This window comes from Phocoena sinus, chromosome 10 (genome assembly GCF_008692025.1).
Source record: "Phocoena sinus isolate mPhoSin1 chromosome 10, mPhoSin1.pri, whole genome shotgun sequence".
Classification (NCBI taxonomy): Eukaryota; Metazoa; Chordata; class Mammalia; order Artiodactyla; family Phocoenidae; genus Phocoena; species Phocoena sinus.
Genome location: NC_045772.1, coordinates 61,445,427 through 61,473,025, shown reverse-complemented (window position 1 = coordinate 61,473,025; position 27,599 = coordinate 61,445,427). Strand labels below are relative to the sequence as shown.

The 27,599-nt window shown below is 41.0% G+C and overlaps 1 protein-coding gene and 1 long non-coding RNA gene across 6 annotated transcripts; both read left to right on the top strand.

Annotated features, from left to right (window-relative positions):
- The first annotated feature begins 490 nt into the window (after nt 1-490).
- EIF4B (eukaryotic translation initiation factor 4B) lies at nt 491-27,599 on the top strand. Of its 5 annotated transcripts, none has more exons than XM_032645218.1 (15): nt 506-724; nt 8,881-9,018; nt 10,496-10,704; nt 12,639-12,755; nt 14,600-14,654; nt 15,338-15,472; nt 17,805-17,942; nt 18,045-18,218; nt 21,237-21,465; nt 22,644-22,735; nt 23,546-23,759; nt 24,293-24,348; nt 24,920-25,028; nt 25,300-25,369; nt 25,503-27,599. In XM_032645218.1, exons 1-15 carry the CDS (start codon nt 712-714, stop codon nt 25,581-25,583), a joined length of 1,830 nt encoding a protein of 609 aa, XP_032501109.1. In that variant the 5' UTR covers nt 506-711; the 3' UTR covers nt 25,584-27,599. The 5 variants fall into 5 exon arrangements, 4 of the variants coding, with proteins under 4 accessions (XP_032501109.1, XP_032501110.1, XP_032501108.1 ...); XM_032645219.1 differs by having other exon boundaries at nt 588-724; nt 24,923-25,028; XM_032645217.1 differs by having other exon boundaries at nt 588-724; nt 22,644-22,750; nt 24,923-25,028.
- Nucleotides 22,758-23,537, top strand: LOC116760386. The gene is made up of 2 exons (XR_004351724.1): nt 22,758-22,969; nt 23,110-23,537. It is a non-coding gene; the product is annotated as an uncharacterized LOC116760386 (long non-coding RNA).

The following is a 27,599-nucleotide window of genomic DNA, read 5'->3' as shown; positions in this document are numbered from 1 at the left end:
GCGCTCAATGAAAATTTTCATTGAATTAACTACTATCTATGATAAAAATATAGCATTAGCTAGAGGAAGCATGGATGGCACTCGGCTGTGAAATCCTAAGGGCCTGAGTTTGACTTAATTTAGTCAGTAAAATGAAGGCTTAAAAGAGGTAAAAGCCCGTGGCAAGTAAGTGTTCAATATTTGTTACTTATTCCTTCTAAACATGCCCAATTAAAACCATCCTTAAGCAGAATACTGGGTTTGTTTTGCTTTAACAAAAAGCGACTTACAAAGAAACTCAAAATCTTCCCTTTCAGGAAACCAATTGTGGCACGCCCATTCTAAGTTCCAGCCAGCTGCCATTCGGTGCCAGAGAGGTGGAACCTGCAAGCAGGGCCCCGCCCCTTCCGCACCGCCCGGAAGTCTGAGGATCAGGAGACCCCGCCCCGGGCTCAGACCCTGCCCCCCGTCCGCGCGTAGCCCTACGTAAAGCGGGGTTTCGCGACAGCCCGTGCCCCACCCCTTTGGCCACATGTCGCGCAGGTCTTCCCGTCGGACGCCGCGCCACCTCCTCGCGCTGCTTTACGAACCCAGAGCAGTGCCGCCCCGCCTCCTGTGTCCCTCCTCGCCTCCCCGCCCCCTCCCAGTTTTGCGTCTCCTAGCCCGACGCGCTCGCTATAATCACGTGACTGCCTCATCCGGGTCTTTTGCGTTCTCTCTCCCTCTCCCAACATGGCGGCCTCAGGTGAGTGAGCGGCCGAGCGCGGCCAAGGACCGGGGTCCGAAGCGACTCTCCGACCCTGATCCATTGGTTCTCTGGAGTCGGGGGATGGGCGGCACCGCTTCCCTTCGGATTTGGGTGCTGCGGCAGGCTGGCGGCTAGGCCATGTGAGGTTATCGCCTCGGGATGTTTGGGGGGAGGGGAAGGACACCTTCCCCTCCCCCTCACACCCTTTTCACCCCGTATGCGCGAGGTTGGACTTGGGAGCAATGGTGGACTCTGGCTTGACTTGGAGTAAGGAGGAGGCGCAGAAAGAGCCGCGGGAGACGTGAGGCCTTCGCATAGACGTGAAGCACTGTGTCCGCGTGAAGGCGTGGTGGAGGGAAAGAGGCGGTTGGCGCGCGGACGGGTGCACACTAGACCAGGTCTCAGAGGCGCGAGGCCTTTGCGGACGGGAGTGGGGGCAGGGAATAAAGGGGGGGGCAGTTAGAACGGGAGTGCGAGTCGGTGGAGGGGCGGGGGAAGGCGGCGGTGCGCGTGCGCGGTAGAAGAGAAGAGGGTAGTGGAGACGGGCGCTCCTTAAAAGCACGCGCGAGAGCCCAGATGGGAAGGTTTACGCACCTGTGTTGCTTTCTTTTTAGGTCCTTCCACTTTCTGACCTTCCCCTGTTAGAGTGTGACCCGGCGCTTATATTTTTACAAGGGTAAATGTGTTAGGTGTGGAGGTTGAAGTTACTGGAGTTAGATGGGGATGGGGAACCCGGTGTGGGGCGCCCACGTGTTGGAGGAGAGAAACAGGGTGGAGACCTACATTTGTTCTAGGCTGTTTTATTCAGGCAACATTTTTACTGAGTGTGAGCTATATACGTGCTAGGCACGATTCTAGGTATTGGAGATACAATGGTGAGCAAGATCTGATCCCTTGACAACTTCCATTTTGATTTTGGTCGAGTTTTGATAGCCCCAGTGGTGGAGTTGGGCTTTTTTTTTTTTTTTGGAAGATATTTGCACAACTGCTTGGGGGTGCTTTTAGAATATTAGTGGTTCGAGTTGATTTCTTTTTTAGACTTTGGGAGAGGGAATATCGCTGACATGCAAGTCTACTTGCATTTCTGATGGACTTAGTGAGCTGTGCCAACATTTCGTAGCAGTAATTTTAGCTTGGCAGATATGGTCTCTTTTCCCTGGCATGACCCTGCATTCTACAAAACATTTATTGAACAACTGTTATCTCCGGACACTCATTTCTCACCAAGGATTTCTTTCCTCTGTTACATAGAAATGTATGTCTTTGAGGAAATTGAGGTGCATTTGAACATAATACCTTTTATTAGTGTAGTGCTTGACGTGGACCTAGCACTTTTTTGTATGTTGTATAATTTGATGTTCTGTGAGATAACATAGGCAGATATTGGTGTCTCCCATCTGAGGAAGATGAAATGATTCGTTCAGGGTCACACTGCGTGCTGATGGCAGAGTAAGGTCGATATCTTTGAAACTTCTCACTCTTCTCCATTATCAACTTGGAACTAACAAGGTTGGCTTCCATGTCATCCTAAGTTTGGGATGCTGCCCAAGAGCTTCATCTGAACTACTTATTTGGCCTGAATTTGCCATCCTGATGGCTTAGTGTCATAACCTAGAGAAAGGCCTGTATTCCCTTTCTCAAAACTTGTGTGGAATTTTTAGAGGTGGAAGACACCATTAACAATCTGTCCTTCATTTTACAGAACTGAGTGAAATCCAGACTGATTAAACTGGATGTACTTAGTGAGGTCTCCTCCTGTTCTTCCACTTTACCTGCCTGGAAGCCCTCATCTCATTTCATTTGGTTCCATGAATCTTTAGCTTGTGTAGTATGTGTAAGTTACACTTATGCTAGTGTCCAGGTGCAAGGTTGCATCTGACAGTCTGCCCTTGAGAAACGATCAAATTTCTTTCCCCACTTTGAATCCTTTCCCATTGCATTGACTTGGTTGAGTGACCAGTATTCCCACATGACTGTATTTATGAGTCCGTAAAATTAGTGTATTTTCAGTATACTACTTGAGGGTGCCTGGTGTCTTGTTGAAAAAAACAGATCTTACATTTTCTTAGTGAAAATACATGATAAAACTTCATAGGCCTCTTTTACTGTTAAGTGAGACCCAAAAATTCTTTGCAGTAATACCAGTATCCAGTGTGACCCATTATTGAACTTCAAGAACAGGAGGTGTCCCAGAGCTGACTATTGAATCTACTCTCCTTATCTATGGGGGAGCAAATGTATTTGATATGGGTTAACAGTTTTTGAGACTAGACTGCTTTGAGATTGTAAATAGTGTATCTTTGCCCACACAAGGCCTTTCATTTGCATAACACTTTCCAGAATTATATGTGTCATCTTGATTATTTTTTATGGGGTGAGGATAGTATCCAATGGTTGTTTTCATACAATTCTGACCCTTATGGTGAAAAGTAGTTTCAGTGGTTGCTATTATATGCTATTCACGTATTAACCTATTTTCATATCCCTTCCTGTATCATGTTTGTTATTCTGGGAGTAAGATACCCAGATTCAGAAGGCCAAGGTTAAAACTCCTTATGAAAAAAAAAAAAAAAAAAAAAAAAAAACCTTATGAAAATGCAAGTACAAATACAGAGAGAAGTACCAAGGTAAAACATCGTATTTCTAAGTAATGTCACTTTTTAAAAAATGTATATACTTTTATACAGCTTTGAGGTATGTCACATACCATGTATAGCTTGAGATAGGATACCCTACTACATTGTATTTGTCTCAAAACATCCTAGAATTTGTTTTCCTGATCATGGGGGAAAGAATTAACTTAAGGATTTGGGGTTTGTTTGGTTATTTTTAACTGCTTGTTTGTAATTAAGTATGTGTATGTACATTTATTTATAAGTGCACACACCAAAGTCAGTTTCTTAGATTTGTAATGGATATTGCTGTGGTCCTAATGGTAGGAAAATGCCCAAAGCAGGAAGTTATTCTTGAATTTTTATAGCTCCTCTCTTACAGAAAAGCTGCGAGTACTTTGTGTAGTGATCTATCTGCATGATGTTGTATTGGACACTTATTTTATATATTTTATGTAAGTGATCAAATTGAGTAGTGTGGAGACGTAAGGAAAAGGCAGTGTGGCATTTTCCTCAGATTGTGTCAAGATGAAGAAGTTGGACAGAGAAGAGAGGTCCCATAACAACTGAACATAGGAGTCAAGGTGGTGGAGCTTATTGGTCCTGACTTAGACTTTATTCTCTACTCTGCTAAACAGTAGCATAGTAAAAGTTGAAGCCTCTCAACATCGTGATACTGTACTGCATTGTATGAAACATATTTTTGTGCCGGGCTCTGATCAGCAGATTAGTTCAGTTCTAGGCACTCTGGTATTTGAGTAGATTGCATTTGTACAGTATTGTTTCTTTAAGGAAATATTTGTTGATCGTTAACTAGCTTTTAATTCTGGAGACTGGCAGGATTCACTTCCCAGAAAGAAACACCTTGCCCATTAGCAGTCATTTCTCTTCTCCCCTCACCAGCCATTAATCTTACTGGGTTTTTGTATTTACTTATCCTGAACGTTTCATATAAATGGAATCATATAGTGGGTGGACTTTTGTTGCTAGCTTCTTTCTCTTAGCATGTTTCAGTGCTCATCCATCCATATTGTAGGATGTATGGATACTCGTTCCTTTTTATTGACACTTCCGTTGCGTGGACATCTACAATTTATCTATTCATCAGTTGGTGGGCATTTGGATTGTTTCCAGTTTTTTGCCTATTATGAATAATGCTGTGATTTTGTACGGGCTTTTATGACACTTTCTGACTTAGTCTTTTTTTTTTTTTTAAATAAGTTTACTTATTTATTTATTCTTGTCTGCATTGGGTCTTCGTTGCTGCACGTGGGCTTTCTCTAGTTGCGGTGAACGGGGTCTGCTCTTCTTTGTGGTGCATGGGCTTCTCAGTGCAGTGGCTTCTCTTGTTGCGGAGCACAGGCTCTAGGTGCGCAGGCTTCAGTAGTTTTGGCTCGTGGGCTCTAAAGTGCAGGCTCAGTAGTTGTGGCGCACGGACTTAGCTGCCCCGCAGCATGTGGGATCTTCCCGGACCAGAGATCGAACCCATGTCCCCTGCATTGATTGGCAGACGGATTCTTAACCACTGTGCCACCAGGGAAACCCTCCTAGTCTGTAGTTGCTAACACATTCAGAAGACTTGATAACCCTGTAAAGTAAGTGGGACTTAGTCTGGCAAGATCTAAAATTAAGAAACTTAATTTTTGACAACTTATCTGAATGTTAAGAGCTATGTGAATTCTCCTTCCTAAATAAGAGATACTAGTTTAAGAAAGATGGAGAAGTAGGGCTGCATTGTACAACAAATAAGCTTTATTGATTAAAGTACTTTAAGGTGTCTTCTGTTTTGTTTAAGGAAAACAGCACTTCCATAGATTTTATCACTCCAGTGTCTGTCAGTTGGTGCTTTTATTACTAATACAATGGAGTTAACAGGACAACATTCTGAGAAAAATAAAGGAAGCATTTTTACTTGCTACAGCCTGATAGTCCTGAAGACTTGGTTTAATGTGGTCACTTTTCTGCTGATGTGCTTTATATAGGGCTAACGTTTCCTTTTGTTTGTCTACTTATTTGTTGATATGAAATTACCACTTAGAGCAGTGGTGCTCAATCATGGGCAGTTTTGTCTCACCCATCCCAGAGGACATTTGGCAATGTCTGGAGACATTTTTGTCACAGTGGGGTGGGGGGGTTGCTACTGACATCTAAGTTGAGACTGGAGATGCTGTTAAATATCATACAATGGACGGGACACCCCATCGCCCCCCAACACAGAATTACCCAACCTCAAATGTCAGTGATGCAGAAATTGAGAAACAGAGTTAAGCTGATCAGTTGTAGTATTTATTTTTATATGTCATAACAAAGCTTGTTTTTTTAATTAAAAAGACTGTAATTGTAAGATCTTTTCTTTAACCTAGATGAGTATATAAAGACCTTCACAAGAACCTAGTACTTAGTGAATAAATTACAATTGTAACGAGACAAGCAGGCAGTTAGAGGATTTAATAAAATTTCTGGGACATATGTTTTTTTTTCCTCTTAGTCCTTGTGGATTTGGTCTTAAGTAATTGGAATGTGTTTTGTTTATCAGGTGGTTGGTTTAACTTTAACCAATTCACATAAGATTTAAAGAAAACTAAGAGTTGGACCAGTTCAATCATTGTATCAAGGGATTGATACCCCTAGAGCATTAAATGATGCTTTACTTATAAAGAAGAGAACATTGCTGAAATCCTAAACATGGAATGGACCTAGATATTGAAGGAGCAAAGCACAAGGAGGATTTAGATAACATTGTTTCTTGGTTACTGAAATAAAATAGAGTGGAACAAACATTTAGGTTTATTCATTTTACTTTTTAAAGGCTTGTTCCTTTAAATCTGCTGCTTATATTGTGATTGAGTCAATGCTGCTGCTAGATTTAAAGAAACGGAAGTTAGGGATCTTGTGGAAGAATTTCAGCCTGTCTTTAATTGAAGACTGTCCATCATCCCACAGTGATTCTCAGCCAGAAGTTTTTGGAGGGGCCAGTCACAGAATCAGGGGAGAGGGAGATGTATGATTTGAAAAGACATTCTAAAACAGTGCTTTAATATTTTTCTTTGTCATGATATTTATTATTTTGAAATTTCAAATAACATTAAAGGAGAGTGTGAGACTTGTTTGTCAAGAGTCAAGGGGTAAAAGTTGAGAAACTCTGATTTAGAAAATTGATGTAAACCAGAATCAGACCAAAGGGCAGGTTAATTCCAGACTGTGCTGTTTTGGTATTAGATTCATATATAAAACAAAGGGAAAAGTGATCCCTCAGTCAAACTCTTACTATTCTTATGTTGGACTTGACCTCATTGTATGACTGACCACCAATTCTATTTTTTTTCCTCAGTGACCAGACAGATCATGATACTACATTAAGCCCCATGAAGGTAAAGATCTCTAGCTAGCATCATACTAGTCCCAGACACTTATTTTTAAATTGGACAACTAAAATAAGCCTATACATTATAAGCGTTCTACCACAGAGGTATGCTTTATGTCTTATTCAAATTAAAATTTCCCCTAGGCCTTTGCATATGAGCTAGGAGCAGTATCAGTGCTATAGGACTTAAACTTTGCATAGCTGCTTTCTTTCAAAGCATATAATAGATCCAAAATATAACCTGGTGATCATAAATTATAGTTTTGGAGCAGGGTTAGTGTTAAGTCACTTGAGAGAGACCTGGAAACTTCATGTTCAAGACCATCTTTTCTCTGTATAATAACAGCCAAGTTAGTCTGGTTTGCACATTGAGACCATAATCTCAGTGTGCAAAATGAGGTCAAGTCCAACATAGGAATAATAAGAGTTTGATTGAGGTATCCCTTTTCCCTTTGTTTTATATATGAATTTAATTCATATTGTGTCCAGAATGTTCATAACATTCGTAGCAAGCAGGTCTTTAGTTCCTGAAAATGGTATTTTAAAGGAAAGGCAGGTGAGAGAACAATCTTCATTCAGTTAAGCAAATGGTGCATCGAGTTACAGATTCTTCATCCTCTTGGATGGAAAATGTTGAGAATTGGAACATGGAGGAGGAACTCATCATTATAAAAGCCATGAAAATGATCTTTGTTAACAGCAGAGCTGCTTGTTTTTTGTCTTAATTATGTCGCAGCTGTTCTCAGGGGCCAGTTTTAGAACTTCAGTTAGTCCTTTCAACTCTTCTGCGTTAGCTGCTGATGGGTGCCATTTCAGAAGTTCTGAGGACTGGAGAGTTAAAGAGCCAAGGTCAGGCCACTAAATGGAGCCATTTAGAGATTCCTAAAGATTTCATAACCATGGGAAACATTTAAATTGTTGGTTCTTAGGGATTTCCTATGTTTTCCCTTTAGTATAATATCTCATCTTCATATGTGATATTAAGGTAGGGAAGGAGATCTTTTTTTTTCCTAGAGGGCAGAGAAATCGAGCTGTGTATATGAGTCTTACAATTTGAACACTTTCAAATGACAGTGAGTACATTTGCCCTGGTTGTGATAACCTGCCATAGAACTAATAACAAGCTTTTTAGGGGCTGGGGCTCCCATGGGAAGAGCCCTAGACTTGGTATCCAAAACCTTAGGTTTAATTCTAGCTCTGCCATCTAATATCACTGTAACTTTAGGATGGTCATTTAACCTCTCTGAGACTTGGTTTCCTTCTCTGTAAATTGATAGTAATGATTCCTTCCTCATGTGCTTATTTTACGAGTATCAAACAATTCTCCAAAGTGTCATACAGAATATATTATTAGGGATAGGGATTTTGTTTTATTTCTTTGTGTCCCAGGAGCAATAAATGTAGTAACCTACAAAAATCTCAAATGCTACACAAGTGAATATAGTAGGAAATAAAAGGTTGCTGCCCCCACCTCAGTTTTACTCCCAGAGTAAGTTTGAAAACCCTTCTGGACCCCTTTGCATCCGTATGCATAATGTATATTTAAACAACAGGGACTTACGTAGGGGCTTCCCTGGTGGCGCAGTGGTTAAGAATCCACCTGCCAATGCAGGGGACACGGGTTCGAGCCCTGGTCCAGGAACATCCCACATGCCACAGAGCAACTAAGTCCATGCACCACAACTACTGAGCCTGTCCTCTAGAGCCTGTGTGCCCCAACTCCTGAACCCTCATGCCACAACTACTGAAGCCTGCACACCTAGGGCCTGTGCTCCACAACAAGAGAAGCCACTGCAATGAGAAGCCCGCGCACTGCAACAAAGAGTAGCCCCTGCTTGCCGCAACTAGAGAAAGCCCGCGCGCAGCAATGAAGACCCAACGCAGCCAAATACAAATAAATAAAATAAATTAAAAAAATTTTTAAAAGAAAGGGGGACTTACATAATATGTATTCTGTAACTTTTTATTTTTCACATCTCGGACTTTCTGTGCCAGTACATTGTGCTTTCTCCTTTATATCTGCATGGAATTCTTTCACAGAAATGTACCACAATCTGAACCTTTGATGGGCATTTATTGTTGCTTTCTTTATAAATACATTTAACAATAGTGCATTGTACAACTCTGTAAATACCCAAGTATTGATGAATAATCTTTCTCTGGCCCTTTTAAAATAGCAAAAAAGAAGAATAAGAAGGGGAAGACTATCTCCCTAACAGACTTCCTGGCTGAGGATGGAGGGACTGGTGGAGGAAGCACCTATGTCCCCAAACCAGTCAGCTGGGCTGATGAAACAGATGACCTAGAAGGAGATGGTAACTTTTCTTTTGTTTTCCGTCGTGTTTGGAATTTTCATTACCTTCTAGACAAAATCTGTTCCACAATAATTGTTCTCACGTGTAATTTGGAAGGAATTTAACTAATTTTGTAGAACCTGCAATCTTATGTTTATGTATTTTGTAGAATCTTAGGTTTAGGCTCTAAGAGTTTGTGATGGGGGCTAAAGTGGTGATTCAAGAGAGCTTAGTGCTAATTCTGGCTATTGCAGTAACAGGGCTTTCTCAGGGTGCTATCCTTTTAAACCTTATTTTCTTCATTTGTAAAGTAAGTACTAGATTACTTCATTTTAGGTCTGAAAGTCTGTGATGTCCTCATAAAGTAATATGCAGTATTAACCTATACGATCTTTATACTCAAGAGTCAAGGAATAATTTGTTCTAAGAGCTATTAGTATGAAGTCAGGGCGTCCCTGGGTAAACAGAACTGGTCTGAGGAATAGGAATAGGAATTATGGTGGGAAAATGCAGAAGAGTCATTGGGGTATCATTTGAATAAGTTCTGTGCCTTCAAGAAATAGCCAGGAACAGATAGGAGCTATAAAATCGTTGGGTATGACATAAGTCTGATCACCCATCATTTTTCTCTAAAAGCTTTAATTGCAAACAGAAGAATACTTTTTCTTTTGTGACCTGTTTTTGTAACAAGAAATTTCATCTAGATCATGTTTTCCATAAGTGTTGGTACCTGAAGTACAAATTCATGGGCAGTGCTGTAGGGACAGTATCTCCTAGCTCCACTAAGATTACCATCCTACTGCACTACCATCTGTGTGACCTTGGGCAGGTTACAAAACCTTCCTGAAATCTTAGTTTCCTTTTCTGTAAAATGGGAAACAAACTCACATGATTATTACAAAGGTAAGTTGGGATATAATGAATATGAAGTACCTGGCACACGGTAACATTCCATAAATAGTGATTGATATTCTCTCATTTCTCTGCTGCATAAGGAATAAGTTATGATTCTGTTAACAAAAGCCTGGGCCTTGAAAGGCCTTGAAATACTTAGAAACAAAGAGACAGTAAATAGTACTGAGTCTTGGCATTGCTATCTGATTCTGACATTTCAGAAGCATTTTGTCTGTAAAGGGTCCTTATTGCTGAACCCCCCTACCCTTTTTATCTGTTTATTTCTTGATACAGCTTATTTAATACTTGGCGCTTAGCATATGTCCTCTAATTCTACAGTGGCAGTAAGGGAAGTTTCTTCTAATTTCTTTTTTTTTTTTTTTTTTTTTTTTGTGGTACGCGGGCCTCTCACTGCTGTAGCCTCTCCCGTTGCGGAGCACAGGCTCAGCGGCCATGGTTCACAGGCCCAGCCACTCCGCGGCATGTGGGATCCTCCCGGACTGGGGCACGAACCCGTGTCCCCTGCATCGGCAGGCAGACTCCCAACCACTGCGCCACCAGGGAAGCCCTCTTCTAATTTCTTATGTCTACTTTTCTATCCTAGTTTCAACCACTTGGCATAGTAATGATGATGACGTGTATAGGGCACCTCCAATTGACCGTTCCATCCTGCCCACTGCTCCACGGGCTGCTCGGGAACCCAATATCGACCGGAGCCGTCTTCCCAAATCACCACCCTACACTGCTTTTCTAGGGAACCTGCCCTATGATGTGACAGAAGACTCCATTAAGGAATTCTTTAGAGGATTAAATGTAAGTGTAAAGGTTTTAGGCAATTAACTAGATATGGAGGGTACTGTATGGGTAGTGACTGTCTCTGAATTTCTGTGTTGAGAAAGGATCTGAGGTTGTGTCTATACTTGGAAGAAACAGGTACATAATTTAGTGGTGTTTAGGCCCTTTGGCTGAGAATGTTCTCATCTAAAACCAGTTGGACAGTCTTATCAGCAAATTTAATACCTTATTGGTATAGAGAGAATCTCAAAAATATATATCCCTTCTCTATGAAATTTAAAGGTGACATACCCAGTTAAACGTTGGAAAGTGGAAGAAAGTTTCTCTGAACTCAGCTGTTCTGTTCTTGACATTCAGGCTTATATCAAAATTACATTTTAATTTTTTATATGAATACGTTTAACTGAGCAGATGTGTAGTTTTTATTAACAGAGTCTGTTCACATATAATGGGATTCACAGGCTTGCTTAAAAAGCTTAAGGCAGGATGTTTGAAAACACTGACCTAGAAGTTTCCAGAAAGACGAAAAAGTGAGTATGAGGTGCTAAGAATCCTTTTTCTAAACTTTGATGAAAAAATACTTAGGATTTCAAAAATGGAAGAATGAGTAATAATTTCCAATTCTATTCGGTTTTTCTCCAGAGTCTTTGCTGAAGAGAAGACATTAAAAACTAGATTTCTTCTAAGAATCTGCTCCCTCTTTCACTTCTTTATTTTGGCTGCGTTGGGTCTTCATTGCGGCGTGTGGGCTTCTCTAGTTGTGGGCTCCAGAGTGCTTGGGCTGTCTAGTTGCGGCTCGCAGGCTTAGTTGCCCCGCGGTACCTGGGATCTTAGTTTCCCAACCAGGAATCAAACCCACGTCCCCTAAATTAGAAGATGGATTCTTAACCACTGGACCACCAGGGAAGTCCCTCCCTCGTTCGCTTTTTTTTTATTATTATGAATACAGCAGGTTCTTATTAGTTATCTGTTTTATACATATTAGTGTATATATGTCAACCCTCCTTCGCTTTTGTTATGTTGGTTGACTTCTTTACTAGATCCTGTTCTCTGCAATGGGCCATCAACTTCTGTAGCTGGCTTTTCTTGTGTGATTATTTTTGATCACAACTTAACAAATTTTACTCTCTGTTTAATTATGTAGTACATCTAGAAGCATGGCCTGTTTCCAATTCCTCTCTAGTAGCCTCTTTCTTCCGTAGAGTGTTGAATAATCTCTGGCCTGTTCAGGCTTTTCACCTTTGTGCTCTAGAATTGGTCTGTAGCTACTTCCTTTTATTTTATTCCCTTTTTATTTTGTTCCTTTTCCTGCTCTCCTCATAAGTTGAGTTAAACTAGAATTTAAAAGCGGCTGTGACAAAATCTATATCTCAGGAGCCCAGAATAAAGTATCAAATCAGTGATGCAAAAGATAGCTTGAATATATGCAAAATATTGGAGAAATGAAGAAATAAGTAAAAAGAGTTAAGAAAACAGACATAAAAAGTGAAAAGTACAATTCAGTGGTTTACCATCTCAGAATTCGGCAGAAGGGGTAAGTATGGTGAGGGTTTACAATCCAGTGTTTGATTCAGCCAAGCTATTAATAATGAAGACAATAAGTAATGTTTCTCAGGTAAGTTAGCTTGCCAAAAAATATACTGCCCAGAAAATTTTTTGGCAAAAACTGAGTCAAATTTCTGAGAGACAAAAATTGGAAATAAACTAATTGTGGAACACAGGCAGTTCCTCTTAATTGAAAAACAACTAAAAACTAGAAATGTAGAATGAAGCAGAAGTCAGGGGTACAAGGAATACATTGAACTCCTTAGTTTTTTAAAGGTTAAATTCATATTGTTCAAATTGAAAAGGTTTAATAGGGTATACGATGAAGTCTCTCTTGTATCCCAAGAAGAAGATAAATGAACAAGAACATTGAATTAGGAAATATTTTTTGTTTCTTTCCTCCTTAGATCAGTGCAGTGCGTTTACCACGTGAACCCAGCAATCCTGAGAGGTTGAAAGGTTTTGGTTATGCTGAGTTTGAGGACCTGGATTCCTTGTTCACTGCCCTGAGCCTCAATGAAGAGGTAAATAAACTAAGGATGGGAGGTGAGGGCTGGGAGCTAACAGCTCTTGTGTTTATCAAACTGATAGTTTTTAGGCCAGGTCAGTAGCTATTTCGAAGGTTCCCATAGTACCTACGAAGAAAAGCCTGGATTATTTATCAATATACCGGTTAACATTCAAGATCTAGCACGTCACACCTCCCTTCTGCAAGTTCAGCAGGGCCTAGTAATTCAGGAATGTGTTTAGGTGGGAAATTGTGAAGAAATCCACCACGAAGTCCTTAATAAAATCTCACGTTAGTTCACTCACAGCTTTGCCTCAGCTCCGTGGCTTTGCTTTTTCAAAATAATATGACCAGATCAAGGCAAATAGAAAAATCATGTTATTTTAGTATTTAAAGATGTTACCTCATTTTCAGGGAAGTAATTTTTTATTTTTAAGAGGGCTCTCCTGGGAATCTGTTACAGGAGAATGACAGTAAACATTCAGTCCTGCTTTGTAACATTGCCCATAGATGTTTTTTAATCCAGACACTAGAGGTTCTGTGGGGAGAGGAGATTTAGCTGTTAATACATGAGGGGGGATGGAGATTAAATCTAATTGAAATACAGTTATTTAAGTGATTGGTGCCATGTAGGGATTCCGAGGCTAGCCAGAGCAGGATATTGAAACATTTAGTTACTTGTTAGTGATGGAAGTTTCTAATCCAAGAACTGCTTTTTTATCTCTAGTGAGTGACTTTAGAAATCAAACTGATTATATATCGAAAGAAAAAAAGGCTGTTTTTTTTCTCTTTTAATTCCAGAAACATCTCATTGTTCGTTGAGAAGGCAATTTCCAATGCCATTTGTGCCATAATTCTATGGTCCATGTCTGCCATTGGACGTGATTGAAAGCAACTCCTCTTAAAATATTTTTCCTATCTCATAATTTGAGTACCACCATGATAATATGAAGCAGATGTCAAATAGGAATAAAATTCATGTATTTAGCTAAATATATGAAAAGCAAAAGTTGTTTGAAAGTTTTTCTTCTCAGATCATTTTAGGTTTTAGTAACATTACTAATTTTTACCTCTCAGTCTGAATAAGGAAAAGAATACCATACAATTGTTATTATCGAAAGTTTGCTGAATTGACTGTTAAATAAAGTGTTGTCATGGTCCAGACTTGGGAGTTAGTTTGTATTTAGAGATATCATCATAGTGGTATTTAATATAATTCCAGGTGTTCTTAACTAAATTTCATTGTTATCCTTCTTCAACTGTAGATTCTACTATGAAATGAGAAAAATATCATCAGTAGAAATAATTGGGTTCAAAGTATATAAATAGTGATGTGGGAAAGGGAAATCAGAGGGTATCCTGGAGGAACTGATTTATCGTAAGGTAATACTGAGTGAAAGAGCTTGAGATTATAAACAGAGACCATGCTTTATGCAACTTTGCTGGTGCATAGTAGGGACTCTATAAATGTTTGAATGCATAATTGCCCTGGACCCAAATAATACCTTTTCTTTAGCTAGTTGTCTAGAAATGTTTTTAATTTATTACATGTGACAAATTGCCTGTGATAGTTAAAAGGTTAAATCTGTTCTGTGAGGTTCGACTTTATAAAAATAGTAAGACAATTGACCTGACATTCATTTAAGCCCAACTTAAATGTTAATTCTAAGGGGTTATTTTATATTCAAGTCTTTTATAAAGGATTCTTTAGCCAACAGATTGTAGTGTTGGCTAGATTACAGTGTTTTTCCTTTATCTTCCTTCCCCCAGTGCTTCTGCTATGCCCAGACGTTCAAGGTCACTCATGGGATTTGTGCATAATGGGGCAAAAGGTTGGTTAATATGGTCCTATGCTCTCAGTCTCTAGGTAACAGGAGAATTCGAGTGGACGTTGCTGATCAAGCACAGGATAAAGGTAGGAAAGATGATTGAATGTTTTGTTTTGTCATGGTCCTGGGAAGACAAAGCAGAGGTGCCCCTCCCCAGAAACTTGTAGTAGAGGCAGATAGTGGGGGCCACCTTAACCTTGAGCAGTAGTTCTTGACTGAGGATGGTTTTGCTTCACAGGGGATATTTGTCAATGTTGGGAGACATTTGGGTTGTCACAACTGTGGGGAGGGCTCCTAATGTCTAATAGCATCCAGGGACTATCCTATAATGCGTGTGACAGCCGCCCCAACAAAGAATTGTCCAGCCCAAAATGTTGGTAGTGTTGAGACTGAGAAACCCTGATTGACCTAGATGAACGTTAAATATATACTAAATAGATTACGTACTTAGCAGCACACTGGACACAAGAGGAGCCTGATTCATGTATATTTGAGGGGGTTCCTGGCCTATCTTTAAAAAATTTTAAGATGCCTATCCAGAAGATGAGACAGGTAAGCATTAAGCCAGTAGGAATAAATGTGAGGAAGGGAGTCACTTGGTTGAGTTGGAGAGCACACTTATGGGGCCTGGGGCGACTTCGTGATGATGCTGTGGTGTAAGCAAGAAGTGCAGTATGTGGGGGCAGCAGGGGGCCTCTGTGCATATGAGAAATATCTGGCAAAAGTTTTTGTGAGCTAACCTGCGTTTTTTCATTTTATATATCTGTAGACAGGGATGATCGTTCTTTTGGCCGCGATAGAAATCGGGATTCTGACAAAACAGATACAGACTGGAGGGCCCGTCCTGCTACAGACAGCTTTGATGACTACCCACCTAGAAGAGGTGATGATAGCTTTGGAGACAGTAAGTTCATTTTTATCTAGTTAGTTTCTTGTGTATTCTGGGGGGTTGTTTTGTAATAGGACAAATGTGTTAATGTAGATGATCACCATGGCAGATGAAGAGGAGGGTAGCAGTAGATGCAGAAAAAAATTTAAGATGCCCTTGAAAATAACAGAAAATTCATTACCTTCAAAAATACTAAATGTCTACCACGTGCCAGATACTTTTGTAAGCTCAGGATACAGCAGTGAACAAAACAGACAAAAATACTGTCTTTGTTGGACATTATTTATACCAGGGGAGAGAAACAATATGCAAATAAAATGTAATTTAGAGAAGGGGAGTAGAGAATGTCATGGGGTAGGAGCTGGGATAAACTTTTACACACACCACCTAAATCCAATAAAAGCTTTTGTAAAACGTTTGTGGAGAAAATGCTACAACTTTATTGAAATACATGAAGAAAGACTCAACACTGTCATTTCTTTTTTTAATGGAAAGGACCTTCTGTTGAGTAAAGAAATGACTAAGTAGTGGTTTGTCTATATAATGGAATATCTGATAGCATAACATACATGTGATGACAAGGATAAAACTCAAGACCTGTTTTGTTTGGCCGCGCCAAGCCTCTTGTGGGGTCTTTGTGTCGTCCCCCTGTCCGTCTGCATCCCCCCTGCCCCGGTCCAGGGATCAAACCCTTGCCCCTGCACTGGAAGCGCGGAGTCTTAACCTCTGGACCACCAGGGAAGTCCCTTAATTTTTAAAATTTAAACTACCTGCGGATGAATGTTCACGTAGACAAAGTGATGTCCTTTGCAAAATGAAACCATTGTTTTAAAAGGAAGCTGTCATAAAACTAAGATACTTCTTAGGCCTACTCACAATTAAACTCAAAATGTCTTTTAAGTTTTTTTGTTTTGTTTTTTAATTGGTTCATGTTTAGACATTGAGGGTTTTTTTTTTTTTCATATAAAAATCTGGGTTTCTGACATGTCACCTGAAGCTAAATAGCATGCAACGATTTTAATATTATAAACAATCCAAAGAACCTTCTTATATGTATATCTGTATAATGTGTCCAGTTACTTGCTCAGGTTAAATTCCTAGAAATTAAATTGCTGGCCCAGAGGGTATACATGTTTTTTAAATCTTTTAGTATATAGTTCCGAAACAACTTTCAAGGCCTTTGAACTATTTTTAACTCGGCAGAGTAGGAATTGACTTATTGTGCTAAACTTTGCCACTACAAGATGTATCGTTTATTTTAACCTTTCCATTTGGGCAGTAGAAAACAATGTCCCGTTTTAGTTTCTGTTACTTAAGCAGTAACATGTAATTAACCAGTTGTCATATGTTACATATATTTTTCTTATTTTGTTTGCCTCTCAGATTTGTGGTATGTGTATTGTTTTTCTGTGCTAAACTTTTTGTTTGCCGGGCCACGTGGCTTGCGGCATCTTACTTCCCCTATCAGGGATGGAACCCAGGCCCCCTGCAGTGGAAGCACGAAGTCCTAACCACTGGACCACCAGGAAATTCCCTCCATGCTAAACTTTTTAAGTAGTCTTTGGTTCTTTGGTATCAGGCATGAAAGATTCCAACTATATTTTCTTCTGGTGCTTTGTGCTTCCATTTTTAGTATTCACATCTTTAATCCTGGAAGTTCATTATGGGATATAAAGTAGTCCCCGCCCCCCCTCATCTGTGGGGATACATTCCAGGAACCCTCCTGGATGCCTGAAACCTCAGATATTACTGAACCCTATGTTTTATGCTATGTTTTTTCCTATACATAACAGTATACTGTAATAAAAGTTACATGAATCTGATCTCTCTCAAAATATCTTACTGTCCTGTACTGTACAGCGTGGATATGCTGGACAAAGGGATGATTCACATCCCAGGCAGGTTGGAGGGAGACGGCACGAGATTTCATCATGCTACTCAGAACAGCACACGATTTAAAACTTAACGAATTGTGTATTTCTAGAATTTTTCATTTAAAATTTTTGGACTGGTTGACCACAGGTAACTGAAACTTCAAAAAGTGAAACCACACATAAGGCAGTACTACTGTATAGAGATTTTTTCTCCCCTCACTCCCTCCTAAATTGTTAACCCAGCAACATTTATTGAATTAGTGGAGAACTTTTTAAAATAAATACCAAGGAAACTTTAATTCAATACAAATTCTTCTACCTTGGATATAATGCGATTTTTTTTTTTTAAATAATAACAGACACAGCAGTGAATATGAAGTCATGAAAACAAACTGACCTATTGGGCTATGTTTGTTTTTATCAGTATGTGTCAAAGAAAAAGGAATGACGTTACCTGTCTCTTTCCTCTCTAGAGTATCGAGATCGTTACGATTCAGACCGATATCGTGATGGGTATCGGGACAGTTACCGTGATGGCCCACGCCGGGACATGGATCGATACGGGGGCCGAGATCGCTATGATGACCGAGGCAGCAGAGACTATGATAGAGGTCGTTGTAAAACACAATTAAGTTAAATTGCTTTCTTTTAAGAACTCCTTTCTTGCCTTCTCCCTTCCAGTGTGATGATCACAATTTGGGATATGTTTACAGGCTACGATTCCAGGATAGGCAGTGGCAGAAGAGCATTTGGTAGTGGGTACCGTAGGGATGACGACTACAGAGGAGGCGGGGACCGCTATGAAGACAGATATGAACGACGAGATGACCGGTCATGGAGCTCCAGAGACGATTACTCTCGGGATGATTATAGGCGAGATGATAGAGGTAATCGTTTGCTTTTGCTTACTTAATGGGGCATAACCGCTAGAGGAACTGGTTGGGAATTTTTCAGTTATGTTTCAGACCCCTTAAGTGGGCACAGATAGAAGCTACACATAGTAAAGGTTGCATCGGAACATAATGGAAAGAGCATCAGATAAAAATGGACATAATGGAAATAAAGTCTAGTTCTAACCTGTTTTAGCATATAGATTTTTTCAGTTAAAATTTAATTGGGGCTTCCCTGGTGGTGCAGTGGTTGAGAGTCCGCCTGCCAATGCAGGGGACACGGGTTCGTGCCCCGGTCTGGGAGGATCCCACATGCCGCGGAGCGGCTGGACCCGTGAGCCATGGCTGCTGAGCCTGTGCATCCGGAGCCTGCACTCTGCAACGGGAGAGGCCACAGCAGTGAGAGGCCCGCGTACCGCAAAAAAAAAAAAAAAAAAAAAATTTATATTGAATAAACAAAGTAAAAAACATTTGCCAGGCATTCTTACAGTATGATCTCACTTAAAATAGGCTGTTTTAGACCCATTTTTCAAGTGAAGGAATGAGACTTAAACATGGTCTCATAGCCAGTAATTGGTTGGCACTGTGGGTTAAAAACCAGGTGTTGCTTATTTCAATGCCACTGATACCAAGTAGTTGATACTCATTAATTAATGGTGAGATGTCAGTGTACCTATTCTAAAATTATGCCCCTGATATTGTATCATTTATATAAAACATATATTGTGTTACAACTCTGACCTCTCAAAAATTATTATAAATGGCCACCATTTGTTGTTCTGACTTGAGTGATGTCATTTTATGTATGTATGTATTGGCTGCAACGGGTGTTCGTTGCTGTGCACGGGCTTTCTCTAGTTGCGTCGAGCGGGGGTTACTCTTCCTTGCGGTGCATGGGTGTCTCATTGCAGTGGCTTTTTTTTTTTTTTTTTTTTTGGCTGTGTTGGGTCTTGGTTGCTGCACACGGGCTTTCTCTAGTTGCGGCGAGCGGAGGCTACTCCTCGTTGGGGTGCACGGGCTTCTCACTGTGGTAGCTTCTCTTCTTGCGGAGCACGGACTCTAGGAGCACGGGCTTCAGTAGTTGCGGTACACAGGCTCAGTAGTTGTGGCTCACGGGCTCTAGAGCACAGGCTCAGTAGTTGTGGCACACGGGCTTAGTTGCCCTGCGGCATGTGGGATCTTCCTGGACCAGGGCTCAAACCTGTGTCCTCTGCATTGGCAGGTGGATTCTTAACCACTGTGCCACCAGGGAAGTCCCTAAAATTTATTCTTAAAAGCGTTGATGATACCTGTTTCCTCTATTTCTATGCAAGAAACCTGGAAATAATAGCTAACATTTATTGAGCGTTTATGCTGCACCAACAGTGACCTGAGTGCTCACACAGGTATTATTTAAGTATTCTATGTGGTAGATGTACAGTTATCGTCTTCCCTTTACTTGTGAGAAAAGTCGAGGCTCAGATGTAGTCTTCATTGACTACTGACCTTTGCCTCTTATGCCATTTCTTGCCTCCCCCAATGGCTGTACACCTGATTTCCAGCCCCCCTTCCCCCCGATGATCAAACCCCCCACTCCTTCTAAGATCTGCCCCCCTTGTCCTCAGGGTCACTGCCACTACCTCTGTGCAGACTTCATTGCTATGCCCACGTTACTAACATTTCCCTGCCTCACTCCATTTTCACATTGGCCCAAGTAGTCTTTCTGGAACAATATCTAATTTGGTTATTCTCCTCCTTCTAAAACCGTATCTTGTCTCTTCATGGCCTGAAAGATAACCCTTTGTACCTCTGACGTACAAGGGCCTTCACTGCTGTACCTCTTCAGTGTTGTCTCCATCCCTTCCACAAAAACTGCCCAACCATCATATTCCTGATGTTAGCATGGTATCTGAAATATAGGTGTTCCAGTTATTTGTTGAGTAGGTAAACGAAATTACCAAAGGAAGAAGGAGACATTGTGTACCATAGTGGGAGGAGCAGTGGAGTTGCTTCAATAATGTGGATTTCATTCTTTGGTCCACCAGGTGTTAGCTGTGTGACTTCAATGAGTTCCTCTTTCTGACCCCAGTTCTACCCTATTCACATAGGTAATGGGCTCTTTGCAGGGTTATACAGATGAAAAATGTATCTCGGAAGTTATATAAACTACCAGCTTAAAACCCTTGTAGAAAATTTAAATCTTGTTAAACAATACCCTCTTTGTTTGCAGATGCATAGATATATGTAGTAAAAGACCAAAGACACGTAAGAATGATAGATACCAAATTCAGCATACTAGTTATGAGAAGACAGCGCAGCACTAAGCATGTTATCGGGAGGCTTCAGTGGTTTTTGTGGTGTCAGGTGGTTGATGTACACAGGCTTTCTTTATATCTTCTATGTATTTTGTGTCTGAAATACTTAGAATAAACACTGATTTTGAGAAATACAATATCCTTGAAGCACTCAGGTTTATCTTGAAATATTCTGACAACTTGGATCCAGGAAGAAGTCAGACTCCCTTACAGTTTATATTCTAATGTTCGGTGTTGCATGCTTTGCCCTATGAATCACCATCAAATTTATATTATACACAGAGATAATATAAGAACTAGAGCCTTCCGCATCATACTGTTACAAGTTTGTCTTAACCTACTGAAGCAATCCATCTTCCAGACCTCATTTTTTAACAAGATAGTTTTCATCCAATATCTTATCATAGTCAAAAAATTTCCCACAGATAATAGTAATCATGATAAATGCTTAATTTACCATGGAAATTTTTACTGTTTTTAGTCTTTCCCTCAGTCTGGTACTGCATCATGGATGTGGTAGTGGAAAGATTAATTGGACTTGGTTCTTTGGGCCACCCATTTTTAAATGATCTCCCTTTTTACCTTTGCTGGATTGGCTAGGCCACTCACTAATCTGAATCCCAAAAAGCATTTCGTAAGAGGTATGTCTGGAAATCTGGCTTTCAGCCATCGGCTTCTGATGATTTTCAGAAACTATTACTTAGAGTTTCATTTAACTTAGGTCCCCCCCAAAGACCCAAACTGAACCTAAAGCCTCGGAGTACTCCTAAAGAAGATGATTCCTCTGCTAGCACATCCCAGTCCAGTCGAGCAGCCTCTATCTTTGGAGGGGCAAAGCCTGTTGACACAGCTGCTAGAGAACGAGAAGTAGAAGAGCGGCTACAGAAGGAACAGGAGAAACTGCAGCGTCAGCTGGATGAGCCAAAACTAGAACGACGGCCTCGGGAGAGGTGAGGTTGTCTTGTATTACGGATTTCACATCCATGAATCTAGTGATTCTTTTTTTTTTTAATCCTGAGTCTTTATTTTAACATTTATTTATTTTATTTATTTGGCTGTGCCGGGTCTTAGTTGCAGCACACAAACTCTTATTCGTGGCATATGGCATCGAATTCCCTGACCAGGGATGGAACCTGGGCCCCCTGCATTGGAAGTGCAGAGTCTTAGCCACTGGACCACCAGGGGAGTCCCCAGTCCAGTGATTCTTAATGGGGGGCTTACATCCCCACGGGGCACTTGGGAAATTCATGTGGTGTTACTGGTTGTCACTTACTAGCATTAGTGTGTGTGGGGTGGGGCTGCTAGGTGGTCTGCAGCGTGTGGGAAAGTTTCTTTACCCAATGAAGAGTTGTTGTTTATCCCTCATGATTTTCGAAAGGCCTCCTGGGCCCTGGTGGTACTTTAATACAAGAGTCTGCAAATTGTGGCCTGTACCTGTTTTTATAAATAAAGTTTATCTGGCCCTTTAAGAAAAAATTTGCCAAACCCTGCTTTATTGTGTAGAGTAAAACTCCACCATAGTGAGGTGAATGGATTTACCTCTTTTCAAGTTATTAGGGATGGAGTAGGCAAAATGTTTTCACTGATACTAAGTGTAGGCTGTAAATTATTTTCCAGTTATTTTTATTTGTGTGTATGTTGGTTATATTCTCTGTTATTTCAGGATAGTGTAAAGGAGTGTTTATTATTAAAAAGATGGCATGACATCCAATAGCGTAGACACCTCCTATAATACGCTGAAAAGCTAGGCCTGGTTTTGAGCAATTTGTGGAATTGTGTTACCACTAAGGGAGGGCAGAGTCGTAGATTATGTAGGTTATTTAAAAGCAGAAATCCTCTTTGGATTTCTTTCGGTTAGCAGCAGCATATGTGGATCTTTCTGTAAAAGTGAAGTGGCATAAAGGAAACTTTGGAAAAGCAGGGGATACCTGTATTTAGAACCAAAGAATGCTAATGTCTGCTGCTTTCAAACGGTTTGAGCAAAAGAGACAGGTGCGTGCACCCACACATAAATAAAGCCAGCACGATAAAATATTAATAAGCGATAGTTCCTGAGGGGTCGGCATGGGTCCAAGGTGGCCTTCACTGAGCTGGACGTGATGTATTTTGTCAAATCTCTTTTATACAGACACCCAAGCTGGCGAAGTGAAGAAACTCAGGAACGATCGAGGACAGGAAGTGAGTCATCACAAACGGGGACCTCATCCACATCTGGCAGAAGTAAGTCAGACCAGGGTGGGTATCTTATTATTGCCCTTTTCCATAACCTATCCATAACCAAATTATGCAGAGATTTTGGAGTATTAGCATAGATTGATCTGACTTTCACATCTGCTTTGAAAAGTCTGAGAAATGTGTACCGGAAGAGACTTCTGTTACGGGTGTGTGTGCACATGTGCATTGAGCCTCTATGTGGAAGTTGATCAGTGGTTCCTCGAGTTCACACACATATATGTATCCTTCTTCAAGTACCAACGTTCTAACACGGAGAACACAGAGAGATGATAATCCTAAAATAAAGAATTCTCATTCCTAGGAGAGGTCAGATAGCTATCCTTGGAGTGTCATTATTTTTCCTATTTCTCTTGCATCAGTAAAACATTTTCGCCAGAGGACATTTGGAAACCAGTTTGGGGATAATTGTATCTATTGGGAATCAAATTCAGGTCTGTATTTAAGAATAATGATGGAGGGGCTTCCCTGGTGGCGCAGGGGTTGAGAGTCCGCCTGCCGATGCAGGAGACACGGGTTCGTGCCCCGGTCCGGGAAGATCCCACATGCCGCGGAGCGGCTGGGCCCGTGAGCCATGGCCGCTGAGCCTGTGCGTCCAGAGCCTGTGCTCCGCTACGGGAGAGGCCACAACAGTGAGAGGCCTGCGTACCGCAAAAAAAAAAAAAAAAAAAAAGAATAACGATGAAAAGCAGTAAACTCAGATGTGGACCGTTTGCCACTCTGTTGAGGTCTTAATAGATTGTTGTCCAATAAGCCCTTTTCTCCTGATGCTTTGACCTTCCCATTCTGACTTCACAGATGCACGAAGGAGAGAGAGTGAGAAGTCTCTAGAAAATGAAACACCCAATAAAGAGGAAGACTGTCAGTCTCCAACTTCTAAGCCTCCCAAACCTGAACAGCCTCTAAAGGTAATGCCAGCCCCTCCACCAAAGGAGAATGCTTGGGTGAAGCGAAGTTCTAACCCTCCTGCTCGATCTCAGAGCTCAGACACAGAGCAGCAGTCCCCTACAAGGTGAGTCAGCTTGGAAACATAGCAGTTGGTTGGCTATAGACTCTTCAGTGCTGTGCTATCATGGTGGAAGGTGCCCTGTGGGGTACTGGCCTTATGGCACCTGATAAGTTCTGCCATCTTTGCTGTCATAGTTCAAATTCTGTGGTGTGCCGGTGGTTCAGTTTTCTGGAGTTTTGATAGCTGGTTAACATCACTTTGGTGACTCAATCTGCACACACTATAAATCGGAACCCGCCAATGCCACATTCTGGCAGTACAGCCTTGGGGGGTCACATCACTTCCCTAAGTTTTAGGATTCTCATTTGTAAAGTAGAGGGATAAGATTAACCTAGCATGACTATAATAATTCTAAAGGACATGACATTTGGTCAAGTTCACATAATTGCTTTCATTGTTGCTTTCCCATATTTTAATGTTTCACAGCATTAAGTATGTATTTTTGTTTCTCTGTAAAACTTCACTTGAAGTAGAAGTTTCTTATCTGTTCCTTCCCTAAGATAGCTGATGGATGTGGTTACATGTTTTCCTTCTAGTGGTGGAGGGAAAGTAGTTCCAGCTCAACCATCTGAGGAAGGACCAGTAAGGAAAGGTAAGGCCAAGAGGGGAATAGGTTATTCGCCCAGATAGAGGCCTAGATTAAAAAAAGTCCCCATAGAGGAGTCACAAAATACTGAATATCATTGTATTTTGCACCCATTTTTTTGTGTTAAAGGTTCTTTGACTGTCTGCCTTTTCTTTCCAGTAGAGGGCAGGAGTGGCCTCTTTGGAGAAAACATAGAGCCCTGCCCTTTCCCGGTAGAACATTTCTTTGAAAGGGAAAAAAAAAGAATCGGAAGGAAATTGACATGCTCAGTCCAGATTAGAAATGTTGCCATCTGCAAGGCCAAGGTCACTACACAGCATCATAGTCCTTATTTCCACTTTGCTTTTTATGATGGCATAACCCCACAGTGGAATTTTTTAGTGGATCTTGTTTGTGCTGTGTGTGTCTGTGTCTCATAATAGAAGGGAAGAGGGGCTTAGGAAGGAAATCTGGATTGGGGGTAGTTGTCATTTTCCTCAGTACATATGGGCACACTTCTCTTCAGCTTAAGGGAAACCTGGGAGAGGAAGAGTGTCTATTTTACTGACTTCCATTTATTTTTGTGTCTCCACTCAAGCAGATGAAAATAAAGTAGATGGGGTGAGTGCCCCAAAAGGCCAAAGTGGAAATTCCAGCCATGGTCCAGGAGATGGAGGGAACAAAGACCTCTGGAAGGAGTCAGATAGGTACGTGTGTTCCCTCCTCATCTGTAATCTTTGATCTGATGCTAGATACCTGTGTCTTTGTATGAGAAAGTTCTTGGTTCTCCAAGCCTTGCCAGATCTCCCACTGTGAACCCATTAAAGTCAACCAATATAGTCAGTTACAATTCTGAGAATCTGGATTACAAAATGTCCAGAGAGCCAGAACTGTTGATTGGAGGTGCCTGTTCAGTACCTCAGAGCTGCTTGTGAGTGTTGGGAGAGTCCTCTCCTAAAGTTGCTCATGTCTCTGCAGGAAAGATGGCAAAAAGGATCAAGACTCCAGATCTGCACCTGAGCCAAAGAAAGCTGAAGATCCAGCCTCTGTGAGTGTCAAAGACTTGCCCTCAACTTCTTGTAGCTTACTTTTGCCATTGAGATCCTGTACATTTGGGGCTGCAAACAGAGTGGTTGGAAATAGGCATTGCCGCTTGTTCTTATCGATCGTGTCTATTACAGAAGTTCAGTTCTGCAAGCAAGTATGCTGCTCTTGCCGTTGATGGTGAAGATGAAAATGAGGGAGAAGATTACACCGAATAGACCTCTGCATTCTGTGCTTTCTCCTAGTCTCTCACCACCTGGGAACATTCGAGAGCAAATCAAACCTCTATCCAGACAAGATAAAATAAAACTCACCATCTCCTGGATACCTTTCTTAACTTTTTTTTTTTTTTTAAAAAAGAAACAAAATGAAATTGTTTTGCATGCTGCTGCAGCCTTTAAAATATTGAACTAACTGGAGAATCACCAACGTAGCCAGAGAGAGACGTACAGCTTTTAATGCTGTAAGTTGAAAGTTGTGGTGCATTTTTATGACACGTGCAGTTGCCTGTGTGATTAGTGCCTAGGGGCCTCCGTTTAGCAAGATGGCAGTGATAGTGATGCAGTGTCTGGAATCTAGTTGGGCAGTAGGCAGGTATAAGGAAGAGTGTGAGGTTTCTACCTTTAATTCTTATCCTGTTGTGGCATACATGAATTAGCAAACAGTATCTGATTAATTCTCCATTCTTGGCAAGGTAGGTTTAGTCTCTGATGTTGTTTTAGTCTCCAGGAGGCTGCCAGCCCCACCTCTTATTTAATTCTGAGTTACTGGGGCCAGCCTAAGGGGGAGTTCCTTCATTTGTGCCCCCCAGGGGGGTAGGTGGGAGTGCGTCTACAGACCACTGAAGAATAGGATTGTTTGGTGACCAAAGTAAATGGGGAAATCGTGATTTGAAAAGAAGCTTGGGGATTTGATGAATTATTTTGCACCAGTAACAGGGAAAATGGTATGACCTCCAGTAAACACATAATCGTTTACCTCCTGGAGCAGGAAGCACTTAGGGGTTGTGGGAATTCCCAGGTCTTTTATGTGTCCTGGTTTCACCCTTTCTTAAACACTGTCCCTTCTGAAAGTTCAAATATATCTACATTCTGTTGAAATCTTGGAGCTTTAAAAATTTAGACTCTTGTCATCATCTTACGTTCATCTTTCCTGTTAACCTTCCTACAGGCAGCTTCTGCTTAAGTCACATACTTGACCTCCTAAGCATTCTCTAGAGCCCCTGGGAGCTGTCCAATGAGGAATCATCACTGCTTTTTCTCAAGCAGATCTTGCCTCCTTCATGCTTTGACACTCCTTCCCTCCAGCCATTCGTGCTCCTGCTGCTTTGACCCCTTTTACACCTCAGAAAACTTTAGAATTACCAGTCTTAGGTGGTGAGCGAGGGTGGTTAAATTGGGAGCCTTTCTTACAACCTTGATAGGGGTTTGAGGGGCTTTTTAAAAAAACAAAAGTTTCCTTCTCTCCAAGTGAAATCCCACACCAATGTTTGGATTTATAATGTGGCCTAGACCAATGTGTGTTTTTTTTGGTTCTGTTTTTTTAGCATCCCCTTGAGAGAATAAATGATAATGGAGAAGAACAATTTCAAAAGGTCCTGGCTTCTCTTGCAACACAGTAGCTTTACTTGCCTGCTTTTATGTGCACCTTGGTACTGTCAGCTCAACAGATGGTGTCCTTACAGGCAATATTGGTACCTGCAGAGAAAAGACACCTTGGTCTCTTCTCGCATCAGTCCTAGGTTAGACCCTTTACAGCCGTGCAGGGGTGTTGGTTTATGAGTGCTGCAGCAGCGAGCATAATGAATCATTTACCCAGTGGACATAAAAGACATACCAAGTGAAGTAACTTTAAATAATTGGCTTGGAGTGGGTAGTAGCTAGGAAGTGGCTTTTAGAGATACCCAAGGTTGAGAGGGTATTTTTTTTTAACCATTTGCTATAGATGATGAAAAAGTAGGGTTTGCCCTCTTCATGTCTGCTTCCAAATAGATGTGTCCAAAAAAGCTGTTTTTTCCCCCATTCCTCTACCCTGCCACCCTGTTAAAACAAACAGGGATTTATGACCCGCTCCTCAATACATGTAAAATTTGTACAAAAATATCTTCTATGAAAATGATTTGTAATCTGTAGACTTAATACCTGGGAGATGTCTTGAGATGTAAAATCCCATCCTTTAGGTTGTGGGGTTTTTTGTTTTCTCCAAATAAATCTGATCTTTAAAGTTCACTTTAA